Source organism: Bos indicus, chromosome 1 (assembly GCF_029378745.1).
Source record: "Bos indicus isolate NIAB-ARS_2022 breed Sahiwal x Tharparkar chromosome 1, NIAB-ARS_B.indTharparkar_mat_pri_1.0, whole genome shotgun sequence".
Lineage (NCBI taxonomy): Eukaryota > Metazoa > Chordata > Mammalia > Artiodactyla > Bovidae > Bos > Bos indicus.
The window spans coordinates 145,130,627-145,154,610 of NC_091760.1; the positions used below are offsets into that span (position 1 = coordinate 145,130,627).

The 23,984-nt window shown below is 56.6% G+C and overlaps 1 protein-coding gene across 3 annotated transcripts in view; it reads right to left on the reverse strand.

Annotated features, from left to right (window-relative positions):
- Positions 1–1,299: 1,299 nt before the first annotated feature.
- The window catches only part of ITGB2 (integrin subunit beta 2), a 29,297-nt gene continuing 6,612 nt past the window's right edge, over positions 1,300–23,984 (reverse strand). For 2 of the 3 annotated variants that reach the window (XM_019963288.2, XM_019963289.2), the window contains exons 2-16: positions 18,343–18,403; positions 17,918–18,006; positions 12,942–13,122; positions 11,793–11,963; positions 11,392–11,633; positions 10,383–10,538; positions 9,340–9,435; positions 7,531–7,620; positions 6,685–6,825; positions 5,037–5,224; positions 4,711–4,955; positions 4,315–4,534; positions 3,929–4,131; positions 1,953–2,119; positions 1,300–1,766 (exon numbers count right to left, since the gene is read on the reverse strand). In XM_019963288.2, the coding sequence (XP_019818847.2) occupies positions 1,704–1,766; positions 1,953–2,119; positions 3,929–4,131; positions 4,315–4,534; positions 4,711–4,955; positions 5,037–5,224; positions 6,685–6,825; positions 7,531–7,620; positions 9,340–9,435; positions 10,383–10,538; positions 11,392–11,633; positions 11,793–11,963; positions 12,942–13,122; positions 17,918–18,006; positions 18,343–18,400 (2,310 nt within the window). In that variant the 5' untranslated portion in view covers positions 18,401–18,403 and the 3' untranslated portion in view covers positions 1,300–1,703. The remainder of the gene's footprint in view (positions 1,767–1,952; positions 2,120–3,928; positions 4,132–4,314; positions 4,535–4,710; positions 4,956–5,036; positions 5,225–6,684; positions 6,826–7,530; positions 7,621–9,339; positions 9,436–10,382; positions 10,539–11,391; positions 11,634–11,792; positions 11,964–12,941; positions 13,123–17,917; positions 18,007–18,342; positions 18,404–23,984) is intronic. The other variant, XM_070795906.1, reaches the window with a different exon arrangement.

The following is a 23,984-nucleotide window of genomic DNA, read 5'->3' on the forward strand; positions in this document are numbered from 1 at the left end:
CTCAACAGACAGTGAGTTTAAGCAAGCTCTGAGAGATGGTGAAGGACAGGAAAGACAGGTGTGCTGCAGACCATGGGGTTGCGAAGAGTTGGACACGAGTGAGTGACTGAACTCAGTTCTGGACTGCGTGCCCTTCCCTCTCAGCGTGCATCCTTTATCATTTCATACCGGCAGGGAGGCTACCCTGCGTGTACCTTCGTGAAGGCAGTGAGCGTCTCTCCTTTGCCCAATCTTCTCTGCAGTGACTGGCAAAGGCAGAACTTCATAAGTGCTGTTTGAATAAACAGGATGTTCTTTTTAACAAAGCATTATGCTGGGGTTTTAATAAAGAATTATATATTTTAGGGAAAAATAAGGACAAATTTCATCTGAAACTATGTCTAGGCATTTGAATATATATCACAAACATGCACTCCATACTCAACATCTGTCTGCCTCTCTTAGGCCTGTGTAACATGAAGAGAGCCAGCACCAGCCGGGTTTCAGAGGATGTATTTTTTTTTGCTGTTTTTCATTTTTGGCTGTGCTGGGTCGTTGTTGCTGCCCAAGGGCTTTCTCTGGTTGCCCTGAGCAGGGGCTGCTCTCTCTCTGCAGTGAGCTTGCTTCTCTTGTTGCACAGGCTCTAGGGTGACCAGGCTTCAGTAGTTGCGGTGCACGGGCTCAGCTGCCCTTTGGCATGTGGGATCTTCCTGGAGCAGGGAAGGAACCCGTGTCCCCTGCACTGGCAGGCGGACTCCCAACTCCGTGACCAGAGAAGTCCCAGAAAATCTTAGTTTACGGGAGTACGGCCCTTCCTTGGGGATCCAAGGACTGCCCCATCCTCACGGGCTCTCACTGGCCACACCTGGACCCTGACCCATACCAAGCGTACTGAGACTGGCAGATACACACAGGTCTCAGTGATCACGGTGGGACCTTCCCTCTGCTGTCATCACACATCGGATCAACGTGACCTCCAGGTCACTCTAGAAAACAGCCCACAAGAAACACACTCAAACTCTGTCCCATCATTAGCCGAGAACAGGTGTAGACAGTGGAGAGGGGGACAGACGCCCACTTTCCCATCTTGCCTCAGCCCTACTCAGGCTCCACAATGGGACCCCCTTGTGGGGGTCTGCTCCTTCTCAAAGCAGCTTTTGAGGGGGACCCAGGTAGGGACAGAGAGAGGCTTGCATGGGCCACAGATGAGGAAGGAGAAAAAGAGAACCCCATGCCCTGGCCCAGAGGCCACACGGACCCTCAGAGTGCAGTGGCAGAGGAGCAGAGCCTGGCTCCCATGAAAGCTTCTGCACAAGAAGATTTTATTGATTTTTTTTTTTATTGATTGGGGGCAGCATAACCAAGGGGATGTAACTTCATACCCTGAGAAGTTCACACATAAATAATTCTTCATCAGACTGCTGTGCTAATTTTTACAAAGGACCTGTGTGTAACCATACAAAATGTAGGCAATTCCTTCTCTGACTTGCTATCAAAAGTCATTCATATCAGAAGGGGTAGGCTGGCCCTTACCATGAGCCCATAGAATAACCTGGCCACGCCCATCATTCTGGGGCAGAAAAAGCAGTGCATTTTTGGTTAACGGTGAAGTTGTCAGCCACGTCCACGAGGCAGCGGGGTCACGGTCAGCCTGCTGGAGGGGACGTGGAGAGGGGGTGTTCCCATCTGGGTGGTGCAGAAGGCCTTGTCTTCACCGGGCACCCCTAACTCTCGGCAAACTTAGGGTTCATGACTGTCGTGGTGGCACTCTTGAAAAGAGGGTTATCCTGGTGAGAAAAGCAAACGTGGCTTGTCAGCACAGGGAGGAAGGCGCTGGGCTCTGGGCCACAACAGTGTCCACTGGGGGTGGACGAGGTTCAGGGGCGGGGGTGGGGCAGGCGCACACGCCCGTGGGGACGCCTTGGCTTGGAGGGTAGGAGGTGGGCCTTCGCAGGGACCCTGAGGCCACTCACGTTGTTCCACTGGGACTTGAGCTTCTCCTTCTCGAAGCGATGGTACTCCCTGAGGTCGCTCAGGTGTGTCAGGGCCTTCCAGATGACCAGCAGGAGGATGCCGACGAGCACGACGCCCCCCACGGTGCCCCCCACGATGGCAGCGATGTTGGGGCCCTTCACACACTCTAGGGCACACATGTGGTGTCAAGGCTGCCCCGGCTCCCAGGCCCCGGGTGTCAGCCCTGTCCCTGCACGGTGTCCAGGTCCCACTGCCAGATCTCTGTGGCAGGTAGTAAGCAAACCAGCCCTGGCCCCGGCCCCCAGCCCAGGAGAGCCCAGAGCTGAGCACAAGGCCAGGCTCCGCGGTTCCCAATGAAGTCGAGAGGGCCCTTGTTTACAGAGAAGGAAAGGGGGGCCCGGATTGCCAGAAACCAGGGCCAGACTCTGGCCTCCCACCCAGACCACACTGTATCAGAGTTTAGGGGGGACTCTCCTCATGCAAGCATTCCCGGGGAGACTCACAGCAGCAGCCTTGGGAATGGGAGGCAGGGTCCCAGTGCCCAAGGGGGCTGCACCCAGCCTCCTGCTGAGCTCAGGTGGGGGTCTCTGGACTGCCACATGCCCACTTTGGCTGCCGACAAAGGCACCGCACTTGGTGCAAGCCCCTCCCTGTCTGCCTGGCTGAGGGCACCGGAGTCCGTGGTGGCACCGCACTTGGTGCAAGTCCCCCCGTCTGCCTGGCTGAGGGCACCGGAGTCCGTGGTGCTCCCTCGTTCATCACCCTGGCCTTTCCAGGGAGCCTCATGTCCTTAGAGACTAAACACCGTAGCCACAGCTGCCCCAATCCAGACCTGACGGCACATCTGCTCTGAAAACCCAGGGAGAGCCATCCACCCCAGCAGGCTGGGCTCTGCAGCCCTGGGGATACACAATGGACTGGGCCCCACATGCCTTCCTGGGGGTCCTTTCCTGGGGAGGGAGAGCGGGAGCAGATCCCAGTCTTGCAAGAACCTGGGTGGACAGCTGCCACATGTCTGCTGCGGTCACCCTGGAGGCTGGCCTGGAAGCCTGTGCTCGTACCCTCAGCCTCTCTGAGTGGGAAGGGTGGGGTACTCAGATCTGGTGTCCAGATGGCTCTGGGTGCTGCTGCTCCAACCCTTACACTCATTCCCTCAGGGGTCTGTTGTTCTAAGTCCCTCCATCTCAAAATGTCATCATCACTCAATGTACCTCCTTGAAACTGACCCACCCTCTGCCCCCACTCATCACCTGTCCCTTTCGATCCTGCCCAGAGTTACATTCCAGAGCAGGCTCTGTCCACGCCGCCCCCAGGGCCCCAACCCAGCCCTGCTCAGTGCCTGGGCCGGGCTGTGGCCCTTCCCAGGTGTGTGTCCGGCTTCTGAAAGCTCCTCTGAAAGCTGTTGGCAGCCTCCTTTTATGTCTGGGAAAAGACCTAAGGCTCCCCTGGACTCTCAGGGGTCCAGTAAGTGCCCAGCCCAGCACCTGAAACCTTCTCCAACTATCTGCAACTGTCCTCCTTAGAGATACCTTCTGACCTCTGACCTCAGAAACAGGCCCCGCTGGAGTCTTTGCCCCTCAGAACCTGCTCATATGTCCCCAGACTATGTCATGGGGGGACCTATGAAGACTGCTCTGGTCTCTGGGTCCTGGGCAGAGCCGGGTGACTGGAGGGTAGTGGGCATCTGGGGAAGAGAGCAGCAGCTCTGCAGGCCCCTCCAGGGCAAGGGCTGGACTTGGGTCTGGAGGTCCCCACGATCCCCTCCGCCCGGCTCTCAGGACCCGCTCGGCTTGGGGAAGCTCTACTGTGGGACAGCCCACCGCCCACAACGACGGGGGCGGGCTGAGAGATGAGGTGGGGGCGGGGTATGGTGGGGGTGCGGCGGGGGCGGGTTGAGAGATGCAGGGCCCCGGGGTGGAGAGTAGGGGCGCGGAGGGGACTCTTCCCGACACCCCCACCCCCACCCCGGGCTCACCGAGCATGTCGTCCACGTGCACGTCGTATCTGTCCCGCCCGTCGCGCTGCACCAGGGTGTAGGTCATCCAGCAGCCCTCGGAGTCGCGCTCCTTGCACTTGCGGCCGGGCACCGGGCTGGACAGCAGCTTCGTCTGCCCGCACGCTGCGCTGCAGTTCTTGGCGAAGGGGCCCTTGTCGAACTTCAGGCACTCTGTGCAGGGGCTGCGGGGAGCCGGGGCGTGAGCGCGGGCGGGGTTGGGAGGAGTGGCCGCCGGGAGCGGCGGGTCTGTGCAGGGCCTTCTGGGGAGGGCGGGCCGCCCGCGCCCCCGCCCCGCGCCCGGGGCCGGGCAGTGGTTCTCCCCATCCGCAAGGAGGTGCGAGCCCGGCGGGGCGGCGGACACTCACGCGAAGCCCGCGCAGGGCACGGGGCAGCCCGGGCACTCGCTGCACAGGGGCGGCTGGTAGCCGGGGTCGCACTGGCACACATTGCAGCGGCATCGGCCGCGGCCGCTGCACTCGACGCCGTCCAAGTTGAGGCAGCCCTGAGTGGACTTGAGGCACTGGCATGCCGAACCCTCATACTGCTCGTCGCACCTGCAGGTGCCGCAGAAGCAGAGCCCCCTCTCTGGAAGACAGCGCGGCCGCGGACTCAGTCCCGCCCCAGCCCCGGCCCGCTCCGGACCCCATCCCCGCCCTGGAAGACAAAGCCGCCTCGGACTCAGTCCCTCCCGAGCCCCGCCCTGGCCAAAGCCCCCGGCCCCATGCGGCCGAGGCTCTGTCCCGCGGCCCCCCAGCACTCACTTTCGCCCCCGCAGACTTGGCCGTCGTAGCGTTCGCAGTTGACGTTGTCGCACTCGCAGAACTGGCCGTAGATCTTCTTGTTGGGCACGTCGCTCGTGTGGCACACGCACTGCCCGCAGATGCAGTCCCCCAGCCCCGAGCAGATGATGGAGCTGTTGTCCTTGCGGCAGCTGCCCTCCAGCTCCTGGCTGCTCCGGCCCTGCGTCTGGCACTCGCAGTTCTTCCCGATGTAGCCGGCGTCACACCTGCGGGAATGCGGGGTCAGAGCCCTCCGGAGCGCACCCTGCTTCCGGGCGCCTGCGCCGGGGGCGGGGCGGAGGCCTCACCTGCAGACGCCGCACTCCATCGAGCCTCTGCCGCCGCAGATGCTGCCGTCCCTGCTGGCGTCCCGGCATTGGCACTCGCACTGGGGGAGGACCCGCACGGTCACCGTGTCCGTGAAGCCCAGCGCCCGGATGGTGAAGGACTGCTGCTGGATGCACTCGGTGGCTGTGACCTTCACCTGGAAGGTGATCTGTCATGGGAACGTAGAGCTCAGGTGAGCATGGGACCCCAGGCTCATGACCCTGCTCTGATCTCCTCTGGGCAGCATGAACAAGGGCACAGCCTAGAAGGGGAAGGGCCACCACCCTCTGCTACCAGGCTGGTAGGGTGCTGCCTCTGCTGGGCCAGGGAAGGAGTGGATCGCGGTGGGAGAGGGAAAGGACAGGGACATTCCAGGTGGCTCCAGGGCTCAGGAAGGGAGATGAGGGAGAAGATGAGAGCTGTAAACTCGGACATGCTGGAACATGCACCCCCACCCAGCTCCCCCCACCCTCCATCCTCAGGTGGCCTGGACTTGCGCGGAGGTGTCTTTAGAATTCTTTTAATCATGCATCTCTTAAAGGGATTTTAAAGTGACTTCGTATTAATAAATGATGTATATTTTCTCCAGGTATTTTGTCCTGAAGCCCGGAGGCTAAGATGTCAGAATACCATAGGAAGTCCTAGATTCTGCATCTGAAGGTGTATCTTGAGCCTGAATGCCCCAGAAGAACTGAGCTGGCAGCACAGAGCCCCACCCCCACCCCCACCCCACCCCACCACACACACACACACACTGCTCTGCTGCTCAGCCCTCAGGGAGCTTCAGGGAGCACCCGCTCAGCCTCACTGCCGGTCAACGTAAGTGAGTCTCCACCCAGTACATGAAGACAGAGCAGAAACATCAGGGAGGAATCAGGCAGTCAACACTGAGTACATTCGGCTATGGATCCCCCAGTTAGAGGGGCAGAGATTTCAGTCAAAGTTCACATGCACTTAGTAAGTCACATATTTGAAAGAATTTCAATGTCATTCAGAAATAAAAGGAAGTATTTTGCTGAATATTAATTCACAGCTGGTGAAAGGAAACGTTGAATCACTCCTGGTCATGACAAATTTAAACTATTAGAGAAACAACTCACTGCCTGCTTGTAATCATCTGTGTGGCCCCTGCTTTAATGTCTTTGTCAAAAAACAGGGACTTCCCTGGTGGTCCAGGGGTTGAGAATCTGCCTTCCAATGCAGGGGACTTGGGTTCCATCCCAGGTTGGGGAACTAAGATCCCACATGCCAAGGGGCAACTAAGCCCGCTCACCACAACTGGAGAGCCCATGTGCCACAACAAAGATCTGATGCAGCCAAATAAATAAATTCATAACAATAATAACAATAAACAAAACCACAAAAATCAGGAAAATCAAACCAAAGCAGATGCCCAGAGGGGAAGGAATGCCCTTTTTAGGCGTGTGGTGCTATGCCCAGCATTTGCCACCAGGGGGCGCTGGGGTCTGTCCACATCAGGCCACAGCGTTTGTGGATTTTAAAAGGAAGGAACTGGACCGAAGGTGGACAGGCCCAACCTCTTAGCTGATCCCTGGTAGGCCATTGGCCAGGGCACACCCTCTTGCTGTCCAAGGGGAACCCCTTCCAGAGGCTGGGAGGGAGCCTCACCGGGACGTTGATCTGGACGCCGTCGCAGTCCCCTCTGGGCTGGTCCACCTGCGATTTCCCGTTACTGCAGAAGGAGTCGTAGGTGACTTTCAGGGTGTCAGGGAGGGTGCTGTGATCCAGGAAGACTCTGGAGGACAGTTTCTGTGGGGAGACAGTGGTGCCATCAGACTCATCTTCCAGGCCATGGCTGGCATGCCTCTCACCTCCCCCGCCACCCACCACACATCCATGGAGAGCTCTGTGGGTGCCAGGTCACCCACGTCACGCCCCTCAAGACAGGCCAGTGGAGGGTACGGACGTGGAGACAGGCCCCAGCCCCATGAGAAGAGGGGCTCAACTCTCCACTCACCACTGAAACCCCAGTGCCTGGCACAGGGCAGGAGCTGGAAAAACTGTTTAAGTGAATGAGAGAGACAGACACAGAGAGAGAAAAACAGAGAGACATAAAGGTAGACAGAGAGGTGAGACAGCCCCTCCCAGACAGCATCTGGAGTTTGGGAGGGCCTGCTGGGGCTTAGGGCTCCAACAGGGCAGGAGCAGCAGATGGAGCTCCCCCACAGGGCTCCGAATTCACCCAGTGCTGCCAGCGCTTCCTGGTGTGCCCAGCAAGCTGAGCCCGTGAGGCCCTCAGGCCCTGCGGCTGTAAGAGGGCTTGACGCTCATGCTCCAGCCAAGTGCAGGAGGGCCTGGGGTGGCACCTACCGCGCCATTAACCAGGGAGGACATTGCTCCCCAGTGGAGGCGCCCGAGGGTGGCCCAGACAAGGCCGAGGCTCTCCGCATCAGATCACCCTCCTGTTGACCTGCAGTGAGGACCCCATCTTCGCTGACTGCCCGGGGGACTCACATTGTAGGCATTCTTAATAAGCTCCACCACGTTCCTGGAATCTTCAGACAGCTCCCCGACTGCAGACTTGGGGATGATCTCTGTCAGCTTCTGTCAGGGCAGAACACAGGTAGCCGTGGCCAGAACCATGGGGCTGAAGACTCCTCAGTGTCCACCCAGTTCTGTAACACCCCTGAGGGTTTCCTTCGTGCTGGTGAGATGGCCCAGACAACCCCCCACTTGACTTCTTACTGTGTGCATGGTCAGTGTTGTGTGGGCAGACATTTGCTTGGTAAAACTACTTCCCCCTGGTTATTTCAAGCTGGTCACTGAAAGCAGAGCCGGGAAGACGTGCCACAGCTGGGGGCCCGCCCCACCTCGCAGATGTGACAGGCACAAACAAACCAAGGGCACGGGTCATCGTAAAATGTGGCATGAAGTCAGGAAGCGACGTGTACCGAGCGTGTGAATGAGCTGACATAATTTCAACAATGGCTGCGTTAAACAACAGCGTGCCAGTTGACTCTGGCAGGCAGGACCACATCCAGTCCAGGTACATCTCTTCGTAGGCAGGCCGGAGCACCGGGTCATGCAGGCAAGCCTGGGGCCAGCCTCCAGGACCATCTGTGCCCTCTGCCGCCGCCTCTCTCCCGCTTAGCTTATCTTTCACAGGAAATTACACCATCAGTTTATCTTGCAGAGCCGAGGGCTGGGCCATGTCCCTGCCCCCAACCCTGCTGTGATGCCCTTGAATGGAGTCCAGTCCCCTCCATTTGTGGCTTACGAGGATCATCACAACCTGGCCACCCACCTTGGGCCTCCATCACCGAGCAGGTGATGCTCCTAGCTCCTAGCTCAGGACCCCGCTGGGGCTCGGGAAGTCCTCCAAGCCACCTGCTCTCCACTCAGAGCAGAAACATGTACTGAGGAGGGTCCTGCGTAAACTGTCCACACAGACCCTGGGCCTCCTAGAACCCCCCAGGAGCTCCAGGAATGGGGGTCAGGAAGCTGAGACTCAGCGAGGCCTGTGACTGCCCGGGGCCTCGCCCTTGCTGGGGTCCACGTATTCCATCTCCAGCTCCTGCCCTCTCACCACACTGCCTTCTGGGACACGAGTGTGCTGGGACCCATGCTGCCACTCGGTGAGGAGAGACTGTCGCATCCGGTAATTCGGTTGGGGACGTGGTGACTGGAGGTCCTGACCTGCCGGTGCTCAGGCAACTTGTGGGGCAGTGGTCTCTCAGCTGCACCCCCTTGCCACTGCACCCACCCTGGCCACTTGTCCCTCCTCCCTGGATGCCCCCTGCATCCTGTGCCCGAGGTGGGGCCCCGAATGCTGACGGCGGGTGTGGCTGGTCCCACCGTTGGGCCTGCAAGTGTCCCGCACAGGCACAGCAGGTCACAAGCAAGAGGAAGGAGCCTGGGACTTAGAGGAGGAGAGGGGCCAGGAGGCGCCCCCAGCCCATCACAGCCAGAGGCCGCCACGCTGAGCCCAGCAGCGAAAACACAAGACAGCAAGTAAAACAGCCCTCCAGTGACGGGCAGAGGGGAGAAGTGCTGATGTGCAAATGTACTTGGACACAAAACAAGGAACTTTTCCTGATGTGAAGAATGGGACCTGCAGACTCAAAGGGTTTGCTATGTTGTAGCAAAACCACGATCACTGAGCCACAGGGACCTGTCAGCTCCTCCCTCCACAGTGCTCACTGTCTGGGGCCGCCCACATGGCCTTGGCCAGCACACCCAGTGCAGAAGCAGCACTCAGTCTGATCACCCCAGATTTTGTCACTCTTGAGCTGCAACACCTTGTCCTGCCTCAAGCCCACTTACCTCGTACGTTTTCACCATCTTCTTGGTTACTGCAAAGATGGGCTGGATGTTGCTTTCTGCCAGTTTGTGTGCCAGCTGGCCCACCGATGGGTAGTCCTAGAGAGGAGACCCCCAGTCAGATAGCCCTGAGGCTGGGGACAAGCCATCCAGGCACCCGTCAGCCCCTACAGGCAGAAGTGACTGCCCAGAGTGCAGAGGCTCCGCCCTGCTTGTGCTGTGATGGGGCTGTTCCCAGTGATGTTTGCAAACACGTAAGAGAGTGGGATTAGTAGGGAAATGGACAATACTGAAATACACTCAAGAAAATATTAAAAGTTGTGGTGTGCTTCTTGATCAATGCACCAAAAAAGAAGTCCAGTGGCAAGTAACGGCTCACAGACCCTCAGCGTGGAGATGAGTGAGCAGCACCTCGCTGTGTCTGAGCTGTAGGGCAGAGATCACAGACGCTGCACGCCAGCATGCGTAGTCACTCAGTCGTGTCCAACTCTGTGTGACCCCATAGACTGTAGGCCGCCAGGCTTCTCTGTCCATGGGATTCTCCCGGCAAGAATACCAGAGTGGGTTGCAATTTCCTCCTCCAGGGGATCCTCCCAACCCAAGGATCGAACCCGTGTCTCCTGTGTCTCCTGCCTTGCAGGTGGATTCTTCATCCGCTCAGCCAGTGGGGAACAGCACAGTGGCACTATTTTCATAGCTGTCTCATGTACAATTTCAGACAGAAGCTCACAGGAACCTCAGATGTCACCTTCATCCTGTCCCAGTCGGTGGGCCCCTGAGAGCTGCCACCACCACCTCCCGCCTCAAGTCTGCAGGCTGCAGGTGGAGGGCCCCAAGGGTCCCATCTCTGAAATCCTCTGCAGCTCCAGGGATTACAATGCCAGCAGACCAGGGAATTCTACCCTCTCGGTGCCATCAAAGCACCTCCCTGGGATCGAGGGCCCCTTCTCGCCCCTCTGGACTCCGGGCTGGGAGTGAGCCTGCACCCCCGCTGCCCTGGGGCAGACCCACACCCTCCCACCTCCCACCCAGGATGCTGAACTCACAAATTCGTTGCTGCTTTTGTACAGGTTGTCTTCCAGGTGGCAGCGGCCGTCATTGGGGGTGAGGATGGCACCCAGCTTTCCATCGCCCGCAAAGTGGAACCCATCGTCCGTGGCGAACACCAGCAGCCTGGTGACATTGCGCCAGCCGATTTCCTCCTGACAAAGAGACGGTGGGGATGACCTGCCTCGGTTTCCCCAGTGGGGCCCCCACAGACTGCAGGAGCCAAGGCTGAGCTTGCTATGGGGGCCTTGTGTGCCCCCAACACCTGGGTTTTCTAGGGAGCACGGGGAGCACAGAAGGCCTCAGCTGCTCGACTCAGGGTCCTGTGTCTGCTGCAGATTCCAGCGCTCAGGGGAACCCGAGAAGTGTCTGCAGGGTGACAGCCTCCCCGATGCCTGGGCGGGTGTGGGACACCGAGGGGATAGGAATGCACATCTGAACACTGCATCCTCCATGCCCAGTCAGCTCAGATCTGGGAGCACCTCCTAAGGAGATACTCCCAAAGAAGAAAAAATACTTAGAAATGTTTATCTCAGTGGAAAAGCACTGCCAACACAGGAAAGCGGCCATGGGCACTGGGGTGAGGAGGTGATGGAGGTGGGCACGTCAGCAACACGTGTCATGAACCATGATAATCACACAGACGTGAAAGTCTGGGTCTATGAGGCAGGGCGGTGTGCCCAGGGACCAGAGCACCTGGAGGGCTGGGATCCCATCTGTGAAGGCGACAGGACTGCGTGGCTAAACAGGATCGACACGCTGTAACACTGACGTCACAGATACAGTGCAGCACAGGACCACGTGGGAGGGGTCAGCAGTGGCCGGGGAGTGGCCGGCACTGACACTGAAACCACATAACTGTGGGCGAGCCTGGCCAGGATGACCTTATTCTCTGAGGGGCTCTGGAAGTAGGGGGACTACCAGGATCGGGCGGCAAAGGGGTCTTGCTTTCCAGGGTCATTTCCTCTTATTTGGGCTTCAGAAGGCTTGCTCAGGACGGAGCCTCACCGGGCACGCGGCCACCTGCATCATGGCGTCCAGCCCACCCTCAGGGGCGTCCAGGTTCCCCGAGATCAGCTGCTTCCCGACTTCTGTCTCGAACTGTTTGGAGTTGTCAGTGAGCTTCAACACGTGCCTGAAGGCGAACGGGGGCTGGCACTCCTTCTCCTTGTTGGGGCAGGGGTTCCGCAGCTTCTCGGGGTGCGTGTTGACGAAGGGGAGCACCGTCTTGTCCACGAAGGACCCGAAACCTGGGGGACAGTGAGGGGTCATAAGCCTCTTACCAGAGCGGGGTAGGAAGGCCCGGCACGTGGGGAGGGGCCTGGCGCCCTGCCCTTGGGGTGCAGAGGTGCAGAGGTGCCTGGGACCGGGGCTTGGGGTTTCAGGGGAAGATGGAGTAGCTGCCTCACCAATGCGGCCCGACTCGGTGATGCCATTGAGGGCCCGGAGCAGGTCACCCCCCAGCTTCTTGACATTGACGAGGTCATCCACCATGGAGTAGGAGAGGTCCATCAGGTAGTACAGGTCGATGGGGTAGCCCTTGGCCCTCTGGAAGGTCACGCTGAACGAAGCTGCCTGACCTGCCAGGATTTGGGAGAGAGTCAGGGTGTACCACCTGGTCTGGGGATGAGGGGGTTCGGGGGCACTGATGCCTCTGCAGGCCTCAGAACCCTCAGGACTCCCCCATTCTCTGAGGCTGGTGGATAGGATGCAGGACGCCTATTCAGATTCCGATTTCAGGCAAAGCACACGTTCTGACATAGAAGACCATCTGGATACAAGATGTGCTGGATACAAGAAGATATAAGAAGTGGTCATTGTTTATCCAGCACTGTCGAGATTCAGTTCTACCTGGATCTCTCTGGGTCTCCCTGGTAACGCCTTCTCTACCACCAGCTGCTAAGCAAACCTGCCAGGGCCCAAAAGGGCTCCCTGGCCATCCTGGGGACACCCCCCCCACTTCCTCAATCCCAGCTGCCCTAGTTTCTGCTCCTCGTCATCTTAATCACCACCTGCACTTGTAACGACTTCTTTCCTTGTCAATACAAATAGCCTGTGTCCCCAGCTCTCAGGTAGATGCCTGGTGCTCGACAAAGCCATGACCATCAAGTCCCCTCTGCCAGCCCACCTTCCAGCATCAGCTCCCCCATGTGGCTACCCCAGCCCTGCCCAGGGCCGTCCACCATAACCCCCTGCTGTTCCACCAAGCCACCTTCCTGAAGGATGTTTCTTGGAGTGCTAACAGAGAGCTGTGTCCTATACCTGGGTCTGTGGTTAAGTCAGGTGGGCAACATTGATTCAAAGGTTTACTTGGGTTCCTAGTTTACAGGCCTTATCAGAGCCTTCACTCAGCCAAAAAATACCTCATCTTCTGAGAGAGGGATAAGGAGTGTTTTCCAGATGGTTTATTCTCCCTTTTTTTTAGGACGCAGAACTCAGCGCTAAAAGCGAGACTAGGCACCAGCTGCAGATGGGGCGTTGGGGACATCCTCCTGGGGCAGGGACACATGGATACATGCGCCATTAGGGCCGGCCCACCCCTAGCCAGCCAAGCCTACCTGGTCTCAGGTAGAGCGTCACTTCCTGTGGGGACAGCTGCTTCCGACTGCCCGCCTGGCTGTCCCGGGTCTCAGCGAGGCTCTTGGGTTCCATGATGTCATCAGCTGGGCAGCCCTTTGACAGCAGCTCCGCTCGTGTGTCACAGCGAATGGAGTCGGGCTCCCCTTGCCCTGTGAAGTTCTGGGGGAGGCAGGGGTCAGGGGTAGCACAGAGGAAATATGGGAGCCCATGCTGTGGGTGCTGTGCCAGGCTGACCCCCTCATCTGCTCCACTGTTCAGGAAGAGGTCCCTGGGGGGCGGGGCGGGGATGGGGGGGGCTGGGCAGCCTCTTCACAAGGCTCGGGGTCGCAGGAGAGCCTGGCGCCAGTGGGCTTCTCCCCACAGCCTCCAGCAGTGGAAGCAGCTCAGGGCCAGCATCTCAGCTCCAGGCAGACCCATGGGTACCCTCCATGGCCCATCGAGCAGCTGGCCCAGGTTTTCAACCCCTTCCTCAGCAGTGCCTTGCTGGCAGGGAGTGGCTCTCTCCTGAGGGACACGGGTGCCCCTCTTGGCCTACCAGTTAATGCCCGGGCACCCCGGGAACCCGGAATAGAGGCCAGGGCTCTGGGCCAAGTAGATCAGAAGGAAAAGACAGGGGGGAGCGTGGGGGTCCTGGGTCCAGGGCACTTTCCTCATGACCACCCTGCCCCCATGAAGGCCCCCTGGATGTCGCTGCAGCAGGGAGAGCCAAGGGGCCGCGTTGGTGGGTCTGGCTTCCTCCCACAGAGGGAGACTAGGGGATAACAACCAGACAGGCCTGATAAGAGGCACTCAACATGCTGGCAAATTTGGAAAACTCAGCAGTGGCCACAGAACTGGAGAAGGTCAGTTTTTATTCCAATCCCAAAAGGCAATGCCAATGACTGTTCAAACTACTGCACAACTGCACTCATCTCACACGCTAGCATGGAGAAGGCAATGGCACCCCACTCCAGTACTCTTGCCTGGAAACTCCCATGGATGGAGGAGCCTGGTAGGCTGCAGTCCATGGGGTCGCTAAGGGTCGGACACGACTGAGCGACCTCACTTTCACTTTTCACTTTCATGCATTGGAGAAGGAAATGGCAACCCACTCCAGTGTTCTTGCCTGGAGAATCCCAGGGACGGGGGAGTCTGGTGGGCTGCCGTCTGTGGGGTTGCACAGAGTCGGACACGACTGAAGCGAATTAGGAGCAGCAGCAGCAGCAGCCCATGCCAGCAAAGTAATGCTACAAATCCTCCAAGCTATGCTTCAACAGTACATGAACTGAGAACTTCCAGATCTTCAAGCTGGATTTAGAAAAGGCAGAGGAACCAGAGATCAAATTGTGAACATACCTTGGATCATAGAAAAAGCAAGAGAGTTCCAGAAAAACATCTACTTTTGCTTCATTGACTACACTAAAGCCTTTGACTCTATGGATCACAAAAAACTATGGAAAATTCTTAAAGAGATGAGAGTACCAGGCCACCTTACCTGCCTCCTAAGAAGTTTGTATGCAGGTCAAGAAGCAACAGTTAGGACCAGTCATGGAACAACAGACTAGTTGCAAATTGGAAAAGGAGTATGTCAAGGCTGTATATTGTCACCCTGCTTATTTAACTTATATGCAGAATACATCATGCGAAATGCCGGGCTGGAGGAAGCACAAGCTGGAATCAAGATTGCCGGGAGAAATATCATAACCTCAGATATGCAGATGACACCACCCTTATGGCAGAAAGTGAAGAAGAACTAAAGAGCCTCTTGATGAAGGTGAAAGAGGAGAGTGAAAAAGTTGGCTTAAAATTCAACATTCAGAAAACTAAGATCATAGCATACAGTCCCATCAGTTCATGGCAAATAGATGGGGAAACAGTGACAGTCTTTATTTTCTTGGGCTCCAAAATCACTGCAGATGGTGACTGCAGCCATGAAATTAAAAGACACTTGCTCCTTAGAAGAAAAGCTATGACTAGACAGCATATTAAAAAACAGAGACATTACTTTGCTGACAAAGTTGTGTATAGTCAAAGTATGGTTTTCCCAGTAGTCATGTATGGATGTGAGAGTTGGACCATCAAGAAGGCTGAGAGCTGAAGAATTGATGCTTTTGAACTATGATACTGGAGAAGACTCTTGAGAGTCCCTTGGACTGCAAGGAGATCCAACAGGTCCATCCTAAAGGAGATCAGTCCTGGGTGTTCATTGGAGGGACTGATGATGAAGCTGAAACTCCAATACTTTGGCCACCTGATGCGGAGAGCTGACTCATTTGAAAAGACCCTGATGCTGGGAAAGATTGAGGGCAGGAGGAGAAGGGGGCGACAAAGGATGAGATGGTTGGATGGCATCACAGACTCAATGGACATGAGTTTGAGCAAGCTCTGGGAGATGGTGAAGGACAGGGAAGCCTGTTGTGCTGCAGTTCATGGGGTCACAGAGTCAGACATGGCCGAGCCCCTGAACAACCAACAAGGAGGCCAGAGAGCTGGGGGGCAGGGCCAGACTAAAGGGGCGTGGCCACTAGAGGGGTGGTGCTTCCTGAGCTGCCTCTGTACTGGCTTCACTTTTGAAACCCTATTAAAGATTTTACTGCTGCGTGCCTGCGAGCTGCTTAGTGGCTCAGTCGAGTCTGACTCTTTGCGACCTTATGGGCTCTAGCCCGCCAGGCTTCTCTGTCCATGGGGTTCTCCAGGTAAGAATACTGGAGTGGGTTGCCATTTCCTCCTCCAGGGGATCTTCTTGATCCAGGGATGGAACCTGCATCTCTTGCATCTCCCGTGTTGGCAGGCAGATTCTTTACCACTGAGTCAGCTGGGAAGCCCACTTTAAGTGTTAGGGAAATAAAATTAACAGGAATGGGGAGGGGGAAAAAATCCCTAAAATGGAATCTGCTCAGAAGCAATTTAGCCTAACTGCATTTCAGATGCAAACCAGAAGCTCACAGGAGGGAAGGGAGAAACCCACCCTGAGGAGGGACTTTGCAAGCTGGACTGTGACTGCTTGCCAGCAGAAGAGCATGCAGACCACACCCATCTCCTCCCTGCAGTGCTGTGGTAGCAACTCTGTAACCACTTCCCCAGAGTCAAAGGAGGAGGAAATGTGGAAATGTATTGTGGATGTTGGGAGCCTGGCTTCTCATGAAGGGAACCAGGAACCCTCTGGTGGTGGCCAGGCAAGTGCCAAGGGGCCAGGAGCGCCTGCTGATTCCAGAGAGAGAGCTCAGGAAGTGATGCTGGGGTGTGCTAGTCGGGCACAGGGCTAGCCCCAGGGCTCCCATGGCCAAATGGGGAACAATTTGAGCTTCAAAATGACAAAGTGAAAGTGATACCATATAAGCTACGGAGTAACAGAAACATCTATGGGTCCACACCGATGAGAAAGAGAGAGGGAGAGTGCAGGAAGGAAATATTCCTCTTACATTAGGAGGCATTGGAGGGAGTCATGAACAGGAATGTCACCATTCTGCAACCATCCCAGTGATAACTGATTCAGGCTCCCATCAACCAATGGACACTAGAGTGAGTGGGTGTAGGCTACAAGGGAAGCAGAGTGCTTCCTGGCTTCAGAGCATCTCCCCACAAATTACTTACTAATTGCAAAGGGGAAATACTGGCATCACCGTGGAGAGTCTGGCAGATGATTCCCTCAGCTGAGTGGTCTAGGCTGTCATCGCCCGTACTAGGACAGAATGACAGCCGGAGCCCTGGGGGTTCCTGCTGAAAGGCCCACCCCAGGCTGTGTCAGAGGGAATGCCAGACAAACCCACACGAGGGACATTCTGCAGAACTGCTGTTCTAAACTCTTGAGGAATGTCAAGGATGTGAAAGACAAAGATATCTGAGGAAAGTTCCAGGTTTGAGGAGATAAAGAGACATTCGAATGCAATGTGCAATCCTGGATTATAATATTGATCAGTGAGGCAGGGATGATAGCAAAGACATTATTGGAACAATTGGCAAAATTTGTACAAGGTGTGTAAATTTGTCTTTTTATTTATTTTACTTATTTATTATTTTGGCTGCACTGGGCCTTCGCTGGGCATGGGCTTCAGTAACTGTGGTGCAGGGGCTTCGTTGCTCCACGGCCTGTGGGATTTTCCCAGACCAGGGATTGAATCTGTGTCCCCTGCATTGACAGGTGGACTCTTAACCACTGGGCCACCAGTGAAGCCCTGAGCTGTGTAAATTTGATCAGAGTAAAGTACTGTGTTAAATTTCCAGGCTTTGATAAATGCATTGTGGTTTTGTAAGTAAATACCTTGTTTTTGAGAAAGTCCCTGGAAACCTTAAGGGACAAAGGGGCTCGTGTCTGCAACCTACTCTCAAACAATTGAGAAAAAATAATAATGTGTGTGCACGCATGTGTTTCCAAACAGACCTGCAGTGTCTGAACCTCAGGGGTCTCCAGGAGGAGGGAATGGTCAGTATCTCGGGGGTCCCCAGGGAAGGGGTCCTCCCCAGGAGGAGGTGGAGTTCCCCTACATCCTGGCTGTCCTGGGCCTTTGCCTTTTTCCCCAGAGGGTCTTGCAAGTAAAACATGAAGTAAGGACAGCAGAGAGTTCAGGACCCAGTAGGGAGCTTCCCCACTCCTCCTGGTTCTGGGAGTGGATGGCTAACAGGGAACCCGGGCTGCAGCAGCTCTGCCCACATGTATCTCTTCCTTGTCTTGCCCAGGCCTCCTGCCTCCAGGGCCCAACGAGCTGCACCTGGCCCGACCCAGTGGTTTCACTTAGATCTGCCTCTGCCAGGCTGTCTGGGGACACCACTGTGTCTGCCTGTCTGTCTGCCTCTCTGACAGCGCTGCGTCCCTGGCCTGCTCCTGCCCCACTGGGAAGCAGAGTGATAGTGCTTCTGGGGGCCGGCAGTTTCAGAGGCAGAGAAGGGGCTCCAGCCCAGGAGGAGGGAAGAAGGGAAGGGCAGGCTGGGTGAGAGGACCCTCAGGGTGGCTGACACCATTCAGCGAGGCTCTTACCAGTTTCTGGCACCAGGCGCAGCCGGGGCCCGACTCGATGCAGTCCCGGCAGGTGCTGACCTTGTACTTGGTGCACTCCTGGGACAGGACTGGGAGAGAGACACGGGCTGGTGAGCCGGCGCCGGTCGACCCCCCTCTCCCAGAGATGGTGGGCCTTCCAAGGGCAACAATGAGGGGCTGGGGGCTGTGAATGGATGACCAAGCCCGCAGGCAGGGGTGGTGGAGAACGAGGGCCAATGGGAGGATCAGGAAGCAGGGAGGAAACCAGGGCCCACGGGATGCTGTCTTCAGGGGGGTGGGGCCCAGGTCAGCCCCAGGTAGAGGGGCAGGGGAGGGCAGAGCAGGGCCTTTCCTAAGGCCCCGCCCAGGAGGGTGTGAGGGTGGGTCCCGCTGTTCCCGGGAGGAGCCACCCCCGTGGGACTCACCGGACTGGAGGGCAAGCAGGCCCGCTAGGAGCAGCAGCTGGGGGCGCTGGCGCAGCATGTCCTGAGGAGGGAAGGGGCAGTGACATAGCTTCAGACCCCAGACTCTGGGCCTGGAGACACAGAGTTGGGAGGCCCAGTCCCTGCTGCTGAGGGCTGCTCAGCGGTGGGGTGGGGCCCACACAGGTCAGTCTCCCTTACCCCCTCACCCAGGCTGTGTGACCAGCAGGGGAGGAGGCCTGAGCTGGTCATGTGCTCCACTCCGCTGAGCCATCCTGACCTCCAAGGGTGAGCAGGGAGTGGGCCTCCTGCCAGTGACACACATACACACACACACACACACACACCACACAGGTGTGCCTGAGGGGTGGCAGGCTCTGGGTCAGGGCCCTGTGTCACCTTTGTGGCCCTGAGTCCTCAGCGAATTGAGCTGAGCTTGGAGCAGAGACTCGGTGTGCCCAGGCCTCCTGGCAGGAGGCAGAACCAGGATTGTGCTGGCTGCCTGCTGGACGCCTGCCCCCAGGGCGAGGAGGTGTGACTGGACAGGCCCTGCCCACCCCATCCTCTGCTTGCCTCTTGTTTACAGAAAAGCTGTGGTCTCCCAGGCCTGGCTGGGGAATTATGATCAAAGGATGTGAATGTGTAGTAACAGTGGCAGTTGGGCCGGGAGAACTGGTAAGAATTTAAACAGTAATTCAGCCATGTGGCAGTCACAGAAGCTTTAGTTTCTCCCTGAAGTACCTAGATAACAGTCTCTGAGATACATTTCCTAGGTTGTTTTACAGAAGCTAAAATCCCCACCAAACAGAAGAAGCTGACTGAATGATGACCATGAACACACGGCCCCGGGACCTACTGGATCCTGAGGACTGATAATGTTAACCCCTGTGATCCTGCCCTATTACCTCATCATCAACCAATCAGAGAACTGGACACAAACTGATCACATACTCTGCTAAGCCCCCTCCCTCCTTTTGGCTTTAAAAATGCTTTGTCGAAATCTTCGAGGAGCTCGGGGATATGGGGGTGGGGCCTGAGCCACAATCTCTTTGCTCGGCCCTGCAGTAAGCTTTTCACTGCTCCAAGGTGTTTCGGTTTGTCTGGCCTCACTCTGCGTCGGGCACTTGAGCTTGGGCTAGTGGCCAGCACACAGTCCTGCAGAGCCACCACCTGCCTTACCTGCAGCCACCAGCTGTAGGCCACTGCCATTGTGTTTTTCTTATTCCACACCTGCTGTCCTTAGAAACCCAGCACCTGGAGTGAGGCCTGGACCGGGCGTTGGGTCATCACTGACTGGTCCTGATGCTCCCCAGGCACTGTGGCGGGGGCGGGGCGGGAGGCTGGTATGCTGGTTCTGGCATTGGGTCTTGGAGGTGGAGGCAGCACCTTCAAACCCACTGCCTGCTGCGAGGGACCCAGCCAGCCAGCTCCGCCCTCAGGGAGTTGCTGCCCACCCCCTCCCTGGAAGTGTCCCAGGGACCCAGATCCAGCCCAAAGTGACAGACCTCCTCTAGCTTAGCTTCCAGGAGGGATGGCAGGGCTTCCTGGGCACATGAGCCCCCAGGTCTGAGAAACCTGTAGGGCTGTGGCCTTTTAATCTGATACTAAGAGAGTGGAGAGAGTGCTGAGAAGCCAGCAAACCAGAGGCAGCGGACAGGAAGTGGCTGTGTTTTATCAGAAACCAAGATCAAACCAAGATGAACAGGCTCGCCCTGAATACCTTGCCCAGTGCACTGCTGATGGTGTTGGCCAGCACGGTGGCCTCGGGGTCCCAGATCTGGGCCCGCAGAGGCTCCGGCCCAAGGTGTGCCTGTGTGGCCGGCCACGTGGTCCCTGCTGTGGCCCCTGCTGTGGCCTGTGGGCTCTGGGTGCCCGTGGGGTGGGTCGTGCCCGAGCCTCTGCTCTCCCATAACCTCTGCATGTGTACCAAAGGCTCTGGGTGGAGGAGGACCCCAGGGTGCCCCTGGGAATTCCCAGTCCTTTTGAGTTCCACCCAGCCTCACCCTGCTGTCTTTTCGGAGGGACCTTGCTCCCTGGTCCCTGCCAAAATTACAATCAGGAGCTAGAAGTGTCAAAATGGAACCGTGGGTCCTTCCTGTTCAGGTCAAAAGCAGAACTCATGCCCTGCTCTGGCCTCCAGGGTCACAGAGTGGAACTAGGAAGAAGGTTTCAGTTCACTGCATGCCCACCCATTTGTGAAAGCCCGGAGTTGCCCCAGAGTTCTCCCAGTCCTTTCAGGTTCCACAGCCGGGTGGCCTGTCGGGCCAGTGTGTGCCCATGACCTCAGCTGATCCGGGCGGCCTCAGGAGAGCACCCCACATCTGAGCCAGAAGTGGCTCCAAGTAGAGGAGGGGAACCCCCCATCCCAAGTGCCCCAACCATGCATGTGGCCTAGTAGGGGGGCTATAACCCCAGCTCTCCATGCTTGTTCCTGTGGCCACAGATGGAACCCCAAAGGGTCAGCTGGCAGGTAACCCCATCCTGGCCTATGGAAGCTAAGGCCCCTCAGCACCAGGCTGCGGACCCTGAGCTGCTCACAGCTGGAGCCCCTCCCACACAGGGGGGATGGCGAGGGGCGGGGAGAGGGGAGGGGAGCCGATCACAGCTGGAGTGGTACCCCTGGAGCCCCTGCCACCTGGAGGGAAGGGAGTGTACCTCGGTTAGGCAAGACAACCCACAGGCCGCAGGTCCTTCCCTTGACCGCAGGAAGCTAGTAGGGGGGGTGGTCTGTCCCCACAAGTGTCGTCCCCACTCGCTTCCTCACTCAAGCATTGGGACAGCCTCTGCCAATGGCTCCAGCCTGGCCCCAGTGTCCACAGCCCCTCAGGGACAGGATACCTGGACACACGGCAGCTCTGGGAGCTGAGGGCGGCCAGCCGGGAGCAGAGGCAGGGCCTGCAGCCAGCCCTGCGCTCAGCTGCAGGCAGAGGTCACAGCACCCGTGCCCCGCAGCCAGGACTGGCTACCGGAGCCTTGATGCCTGAAACCAGCATCGCGGGGCTTTGCAGACTGAGACCCCTCTGGGTGCCGACGGCTCAGGTCAGTGTCAGTCCGGGTCCCCCAGCGACACGCTCTGCCTCAGCTCTCTGTGTGCCTGGAGGGGCTTGCAGGCCTGGGCCAGCTTGAAGAGCCCTCATGTACTTGGGGCGCTGACTCAGCTGGGACAGCTGGTCCAAGAGCAAGGAGGAGGCGCTCCAGCCGGCCACCCGAGCCCAGGTGTGTGGTGCCTCCCTGATGATGTGCCAGCCTGAAGGCTGCACTGCACGCTCCTCAGATCAAAGGGCAGCCCAGCACCAGGACTCAAGGTGCAAAACCCCAAGTCCAGGCAGGTTCAGAAACCCAAGGCCACCCCCACCCCACCCCCACCCCCCAACCCACTGCCACTGGTAAGGATTTTGCATCAGAGTCACCCTTGAGCTTGCCCTTGCCCAGCAGGGGGGCGCTGGCGCAACTGAGTGCAGCCACAGAAGTGGTTCATCTGGAGACCCCGGGCGCCCTGAGGATTACCCTTCACAGTGGACAGAGCTCTGAGCTTCACGGACTGAGACTCAAAAGAAAAACTGAATCTATTCCTTTCAAACCCCACACACACCACAAAACCCCATAGTTCATATTTGGTAAAAGACAAGAAAAAGAGGAAACATCAACAAAGGGAGAAAAGTTTGAGCAAGAGGCAGTGGGAGGCCCACATCCGAGGCAGGGCGAGCTGATGTCAGATCAGCTTCCTGTCAAAGACAAAGCCTCTGCCAAAGTGCAGACCCCTAGATGAGGCCCCTCTGACTGCCATCAGAGCCTGCCGTAAACCCAGAGGCATGGCCAGTAAGTGACGAGGAACAGAAGCGCCCTGGGGAGGTTACAAGAGGAGAAGGCAGTGTCCAGATGCACCCTGGGAGGTGAGGATTCAAGCCTCTTTCATGTAGAAAAAGTGTTTACATCAACCTTTAAACAGGTATCAACCTTTAAAACCAAAAAGACAAAGTTAAGATGTAGTTGTGCCTGCTTTATGTAAAGACAAGAAAGAATTGGACAGAAGCAGATTGCAACAGAGGCTTGAACCCCCACCTCCACTCCAGGACTTAGAGTTTCAGAGAGACCAGGGAAGAGGAGGAAACCACCCACCGATTCTCCAAACCCACACATTCTCAGGCCCGTGAAAACCCACCATACACGTTCACCACTGCTCAATTCACTGTCCATGGCAGAAATTTTCAGGGCCATAGTTTCTGGCCAAATGGAAAAAAAAATTGATGCCCCCCCACACAGTTGCTAATTGGAACCTTTAAGGCACTCTGCTCAACATCACTTGAGTTCAAGAGGAAATCAAGTTTAATGTTTACAGACACGTCAGAAAGGAGAGCGCACAGTGCTCACTGATCAACATGGTGAAAACCTCTGTCCCTGCAGAGACAGAAGCCTAAGGGCCTGGGTGGCTTTGTGCCAGATGAAAAGGAGTGATGACGCACACCTGCAGGACAGAGAGCTCGAGGCGAGAGAAAGAGCCAAGGGCTCAGGAAGTGAGGTGAGGGAGGGAGGAAACAGACAATAGAAGAAGCTGGAGAGTCTGAAAACAAATGCAAAAGCTGCAACTGATAATTACACCGAAACCCATTTCTTTGGAAAAAGCAATCCAGTAGGTCTCATCTGGAAGAGAGTGTGTGTGGCAGGTGCCAGGGAGCTTAGAAAGGGAAGGGGCAAGGTGGCTGCCAGCTGGGCAGTGGCCTCTGAAACTCATCTAGAAGCTTTGGGACAGAGTTGGTGCCGCCCTGAACCTCAGACCAATGGCCAGGAGAGAGAAGTGAGCAGCAGGACTCTGGCCTTGGAAGGTGCAGGGCAGAGCACGTTCCTGGGGAGATGCGCCCCCTTCACATCATGGGCCAGGTCAGCCCAGGTGCAGGAAATGAAACGATTAAAGGAATGAGAGACTGCGTATTTCAGAGTAAGGATGCTGAGCATAAAAACTAAGGGAGAAGCTGTTAGAAGATAGACTCTGAGACGAAAACCCTAATTTGAAAAGACACATCCCAGTTGTTTATTGCAGTGCTGTTTACAGTAGCCAGGACATGGAAGCGACCTAAATGTCCATCAATAGAGGAATGGACAAAGAAGATTTGGTATATATATATGATGGAATATTACTCAGCCAGGAGAAAAGTTTGCCTGGAGAAATGTCAATAACCTCAGATATGCAGATGATATCACCCTTATGGCAGAAATCGAAGAAGAACTAAAGAGCCTCTTGATGAAGGTGAAAGAGGAGAGTGAAAAAGCTGGCTTAAAAAAACATTCAAAAAACTAAGATCATGGTATCCAGTCCCATCACTTCATGGCATATAGATGGGGAAACAATAGAAACAGTGACAGACTTTATTTTCTTGGGCTCCAAAATCACTGCAGATGGTGACTGCAGCCATGAAATTAAAAGACAGTTGCTCCTTGGAAGAAAAGCTATGACCAACCTAGGCAGCGTATTAAAAAGCAGAGACATTACTTTGCCAACAAAGGTCTATATGGTCAAAGCTATGGGTTTTCCAGTGGTCATGTATGCATGTAAGAGTTGGACCATCAAGAAGGCTGAGAGCTGAAGAAATGCTGCTTTTGAACTGTGGTGTTGGAGAAGACTCTTGAGAGCCCCTTGGACTGCAAGG